This window comes from Gracilinanus agilis, chromosome 3 (genome assembly GCF_016433145.1).
Source record: "Gracilinanus agilis isolate LMUSP501 chromosome 3, AgileGrace, whole genome shotgun sequence".
NCBI lineage: Eukaryota > Metazoa > Chordata > Mammalia > Didelphimorphia > Didelphidae > Gracilinanus > Gracilinanus agilis.
This window is the reverse complement of record NC_058132.1, coordinates 377557850-377564562: the sequence shown is the minus strand read 5'-3', so window position 1 is coordinate 377564562 and position 6713 is coordinate 377557850. Positions and strand designations below refer to the sequence as shown.

Here is a 6713-nt window from a genome sequence, read left to right as displayed (position 1 = left end):
CTCTCCTCTCTCCTCTCTCCTCTCTCCTCTCTCCTCTTTCTCTCTCTCTGTCTCTCTCTGTGTGTCTCTGTCTCTGTCTGTCTCTCACACACAGTGACTTTTTCTGGTGTCCTTTCTGCTCCTTCTGTTCTTCAGTTCCCTGACCCAACACCAGTCATTTAAAAAGCTGCCATGATGACATGACTGTGTTCATTTCTGTAGTTTAGGTCTGAGAAGGAGGTGTGGGGATAGAGTTTAGTATTAAACCCTATTTCAAGCCCAGACACACATCTTACCCCTTTTCCTCTGTTATGGATCTCCTATGGATCTTCCTACAGAAATACAGGACATGCCACTGCCTGATGGAGTGCTGGCTGTGTGGCCCCAGTAAGCTTCACTTGAAGTACTAACATAGCATCAGCCATGCCAGTCTTTCACAGCTTACACAAACTTCTACAAAACAGAGCCAGGATCTCCCTAGCACTCGAGAGAGGGAGGAGGGAGCAGTATGTGGGGCTCAGTTCTGTTCTGAGTTCATGGGCTATATCCTTACATCACCATACTAATAACTAAACATATTAGTATAGAGTCTTACTATTGGCAGTGGAGGAGATGGGAGAGGGCTCTGGGCACTGGGTTTGATTTTTTGTTTGACTTGATTTTGGAATTTTTTTAACCTTCTTTTGGATTTGGGATGGCCTATATCATGGAGACAACGCAAGTTGCTTTATCTTTGATACAGAATTTCTGTTTTAGAAAAATTGAAGGAATTAGAGAAAATAACCTGTTCTCCATCTTCTTGATTGACTGGCTCCAGATTTAATCTTTAAGAATTCAAAACACAATGATTTCCATGAAAGGTCCTTCATTTCTAGATAAAGATGACTCTACTTTTTTAGATATTCACATTATATAGAGAGAAATACTATTCTGACTGCAAAGAATAGCTTTTCTTGACCTTCCTCTATTTACTATAAGAGGTCATTTTCCTCCATGGAAGCCTCTAACTCCAGTGCCTCATTATGGTTTGGAGGGGACCCTGGGTTCTCAATGCCATGCCAAAGAGAGTGCCAGATCTGACAGAATTAGCCAACTGGAAAAATTTATTGAATTACTATTATATGGGGTGGGGGTGACATAGATCTACCTTTTAGAAATATTAATTTGACAGCTGAGTAGAGGGTGAACTGAAATGGGGAGAGACTTGGAGTTAAGTGACAAACCATCAGTCTATTTCAATAGTCCAAGTATGAGCAGTGAAGGATTATATCGAGGTACAGTAATATTATAATATTATATTATATTATTGTATAATAATAAAGAGTAATATTAGAGGAGAGAAATGAGCATATGTGAGCAATATTACAAAGGTAAAATCAACAGGCTTTGGAAATAGATTGGCGATGAGGGTGGGGAAGGTAATTAAGAATAGACTTTGCCTTTTATCTCAATTGCCTTACATTTTCCTTAATCCAATTTGGGGGTCGATTCCAGTATTCATATAAGATATACCTATCTCACCATAGTTATTATAAATCCTACATTCAAGTGAAGTAAAACTGTAAGACACAGAAACTATAGGAGAATTTTAATTGCTTGAGGCATATGATTTTCAAGGTATTTTTCCAGATCTTTGTCACATATTTGCCATAGGAATATTTTGAAACTCCTAAAACTCTGCAAAAAAAAATTGTGACTTAAGCACTGCAAAGTATAATTGGTTCAAGAGGTTTCCATCATCCAGTTACTGTGTGAGAAATCCAGGCCAAGTTGGTAATGACTTTCCATCAATTTCATCTCTCAACTTTTCAATTGAGTGACCTTTTTGAAGCTAATTGTAAGCTCAGCCCATTTCCTAGGCAACAGCTGTCTACATCACAAAATTCAGTTTAACTAGGAGCTTCCCTTTTGGAAATCCCAACCCAGATGCCAACAACCAAATGTCAAAGATTAAATGGACAAATAAAGCCATTGCCCTGAGAGGTGACAAGGACATAGTCACTGAATGGAAATGTAGTCATCCTCACTAACAGATATTAAAGGACTTTAAATGGTCATTATATTTTTAAAAGACAGTAGATATAATAAACCAAATAAAGCGGTGCAATTACAGAGCATCTCTCACTCCAAATTAATTCATTTTAAGTCATGTTCAGAAATAAATATAAAAATGTTAATGCTGCAAAAGATAAAGAAAGGGAAGGAATTGCTTATTTCTAAAACACCCAGTGAAGCCTTTTGAAAGCCTAGGAATAGAGACTAGACCATATTTTCTGTGCACAGCACTCTCAAGTAAAGAAACTCCCTCAATCAATGCAGGTCAGCACCTTCTCTGCAAAATATAGTATCAGAGAGTTGTTGAGATCATCATTTCTCAAAATATTGTCCAGAGACTACTGGGGATCCCCAAAAACCTTTCAGTGGTTACATGAGATCAAAACTAAAAATATTTTCATTTGTAATACTGTATTTAATATAGATAGACACAACCTACATAAACAAAAGGTCTTTGAGAAGAGTCTTAAATAATTTAGCTTTTTAAACCTTTAAACACTAGGCAATTGGAATTAAGTGACTTGCCCAGGGTCATACAGCTAGGAGGTCTCAGAGGCCAGATTTGATCTTCCCAACTCCACACTTGGCACTCTATTCACTGTTCTACCTAACTGCTCCTAATAATTTCTAAAAGAGAAAAGGGCTTCTGAGAACAAAAAGTTTGAGTTCCACTATCCTAGATCACTAAAAGGATAAGTGACTTGCCCAGGATCACACAGCCAAGATGGGTCAGAAGCAGGATTTGAACTAGGTATTCATAGTTTGAAAGTTAGTTCTATATCTGCTACATCATGCTGTATCTTTCTTGTTTTGGTTTACTAATAGCTTTTATTTTTAAATCTTCTAGGATTAAAATGCTTATTGGCAACATAAACATTTTGGTACTTTAAAATTCAAAGGAAAATCCATATTGGGCATTTCAAATGCCTTGCTTGCCCACAAGACAGATATGCCCCAACCACATTGATCAGAAACATTTCTAAAGGAAAAAAACATTAAACTAGACTATGTTTCTTCATTCCAGTTCCACACTCAGCAAGTTATATGTCCATTTTCTTTTCTAGCTTAATATTATTCTTTTGTTCTTGGGTCAGCCAAGAGGAGAAATGAATGAATGTAGTACAGATGAATCAGTCCTAGATTTGGAGCACAAGGATTCTGAGATTCAAATCTTAATTCTGCCACCTACTTGACCCGAAACTCTGTATTTCAGTTCACTGATCAGCAAAATGAAAGTACTAGACTAGATGACCTCCAATGTCCCTTCCAGATCTAAATCTATGATGCTCTGATGTGAATCAATAAAGTTTTCAAGAGTAGTCATGAATTTGTGGTGTATATCTACTATCAATCATCTCCCCCTCCCAAACCCCCAAGTACAGTGGAGTCGTATACTTCCACTACCATCCAAATTATTATATGGTGCCTTTTTTATTATTATTTATTATTATTATTTATTATTATATTATATGGAACAAATGTTTTTTGGATTGAGTTGAACCCCATGCTGGAGAACAGGACTAATACCCACCTGATAGGCTAGCTGCATTATTTTCGTCTTTTCCAATATGTACTGGTGTTTCAGGTGACAAGATCTGACCTGCAGCATATCCAAATCAATGTATACTAGTGAGCCATGATCTAAGGGGGCTCAGCTATATTTACTCTTTCACAAAGGCGTTTTTTAAAAGAAATCCAAACTTGGGGATTTGGAAAGCCTATTTTACTGTCATCCAAGGCAATCAGAGAGACACTTTATATTGCCCATCTGGGAGCACAGGAAAGAAAGTTCTTGATTAAATATAATAAATCCTTTGTCTCTGACATCTCATGGTACAATGAAAAGAACACTGGATTTTGGATGAGTGGCTCTGGGTTTGAATCCTAGATGTGTGTCTTTGGGAAAATCATTTAATCTCTCTGGCCCCCAATTTCCTCACCTATGAGAAGAGGAAGTTGAATGTGACCTCAAAGTTTGCCTTTCAACACTAAGTCTGTGATCCCATGATCTTCTAAAAATTTCTAGACAATTTCTGACTTTTCTGGTTTTATTTTAAGGTAAAACATTCAACCTAGGATATAAAGAGCACTCCTACCTTGTAGGGGGAAAAAACATAAATTTTACCTTAAAAAATCACATTTATTTTAAATGAATCTTTTTATTATAAAATAATTCCTATGGATTTGCTTTTAGCAAAAATCAAGTCACTAATGAGTTCACAATTTTGAAAAAGCTGGAGAAATTTGTAAATAGAATAGGCGATGACAGTGACTATGACAAGTATACTAATGTGAAGATATCCTACTGACAGGCATGAGTTCCAAAAATAACACAGTAAAAAAGAATGATGTCTTTTCTTCCATCAGCTTTTCGTAATATACTATAGATATACAACTTCACTGACACTGAATTACTAAGACATATATGCACTTAAGTTGCCAAAACACCCATAAAGTTTAATGATACTCACTTTCTGTGGACAGATTAATCACTATTAATTTAATATAATGACACAAATAAGAAAAAGATTGTGTAAAAAGTCCATATGATGATCTGGCTAACTTGGACAGGACCTATTTTTTGTGAAATATTGGACTTGTTTAATTTTTAATGATTAAATTAAGTGGAAATATGCCATTTGTGCTCCACAGTACCCACTTAGCTATGCCTTCTTATTGACACTTCCTTGATTTTGAGGTTGATCTAAGTTTGTTTGGCAAATTCCATCTTCTATTCAAGCCAAATAATGAATCAAATGTCAGTGCTTTCTGGCACAACCACACTTAATTGCTTGGACTTGAGTTAGTTGAAAGAAACAAAGCCAGAAAAACTTGCCAGGAAAAAATACAGTAAATTTAACACTTACTGCTTTGAGGTCTTCATTAACATAAGTATCATTCATTATAAACTTGGGGTAGCCAACCTTTGCCAGAACAGCTCTTGCCTTGAAAAAGGAGAAAGGAAAAGAAAGTCAGAATTGATCATTTAAATCACCTGTAATAAAAAACTACAGTGTGCTCAAAAGGATGACTTTCATCTGAAAAATTTTTAAAATTTCACAATTCCTTATAGCCCCCTGATATTCAAAGGTAGAGAGTAATGCCAGAAATTCACAGCATTGAGAACTATGTAGCAAACACTAGACTTTGGCACATATAGTGAGTACTTGGAAATGTGATAATTAAGTTTGTAAGTTTCCACAGAACTCAATGAAAATTATGAGATTCTCAGAAGCACCCCCAAAACCTTACTCAGAATGGAAGAACCACAAAACACACTAAAAATATATACTCACAAGATGTTAGAGGTGAAATGAACATAGAAAGGTCATCAAGACCAACTCTTTCATTTCACAGAGGAGTCAACCAAGTTTCTAAGAGACTTGGTCAAGATCCCATTGGACTCAAAATGAAGTCTTTTAATTGTCATTCGTATAGGCAGAAACAAGATAGTCCATTTAAAACTGGGTTTAGTCACAAAATGAGATGTTAAATAGTATCTATTTTAAATAATAGCATCCTCAAAACCTTTTTTTTCTACCAATAGCCAATTCATATTAAGATCAGCATAGATACAATTAAGAATCTGGAAGATTTGCCCCCTTGTGGTTAGTAACAGATAACAGCTTTTCCTCCAATGAGGAATCATTGAGCTTTGTTCTCCTCTTTTGGTGACATCATTTGTCCTGTATTCCTTAAGACTAAGAAAATGATCGATCCAATGTTGCCACATATAATACAAACACCAAATGTCAGCAGCATCAATAAAGCAAAGAGATTCAAAAACTCAAACTTGACAACATTTTTGAGAACTTTTAAAAAAAGGTTAAAAATTTTTTCCATGTAATTGAGAAAAAAAATAAAATATTAATTTAAAAAGAAAGAGAATCACAGACTCTAATTAAAATATAAGTTGCTGTTACATAGATAATATGAATCAAAATTTGCCTCTCGAAATATTATTGCAACAATATTCAGGAACACCTTGACATAAAACCCTTTGATCCTGTATTTCAACACTTAGTTGTCATGATTTAAGCTTGGAAGAGACCTCAGGAGACTTCTCTTCCAACTCTTTACATTTGCAGGAGGCTCCCCAACACTGAGAATTTACCATTATACAGTGTACTTTTATTGGGTTTATAGCTGCTCCCTTGCACCAACCAGCAAAACAATAGCAACTGGCAAAAGTCCAAAAGCAAAAACAAAATTTGGGATATAAATAAAAAATTCCTGAAGAGCATGATTATTTTGGAGCATGCTGATGAATTAGAATGGTGAATTTTTCACCTCCTCACTGAAAGACCTACTGTAAGAACCAAAGTATTTCAGGTTTCAGAGACTATATCACATTCTGCACAGTCCTTGTAAATCCAAGAATCCATTTTTTGCATTGCACTGGCATATAAGAAAGCAATAACAATAAATTCATCAAAAAAATTCATTTGGGGCAGCTGCATAGCTCAGTGGATTGAGAGCCAGACCTAGAGACAGGAGGTCCTAGGTTCAAATCTGGCCTCGGATACGTCCCAGCTGTGTGACCCTGGACAAGTCACTTGACCCCCATTGCCTATTCCTTACCACTCTTCTGCCTTGGAGCCAATACACAGTATTGACTCCAAGATGGAAGGTAAGGGTTAAAAAAATTCATATCATTTTTCCCTTGGATGCAAATAGCA

The 6713-nt window shown here is 35.9% G+C and overlaps 1 protein-coding gene across 1 annotated transcript in view; it reads right to left on the bottom strand.

Moving 5' to 3' along the window:
• Positions 1–6713, bottom strand: part of PHEX (phosphate regulating endopeptidase homolog X-linked) — a 259726-nt gene that overhangs the window by 84948 nt on the left and 168065 nt on the right. Inside the window, exon 13 of the mRNA XM_044666816.1 lies at positions 4902–4979. Coding sequence (XP_044522751.1) covers positions 4902–4979 — 78 coding nt within the window. The remainder of the gene's footprint in view (positions 1–4901; positions 4980–6713) is intronic.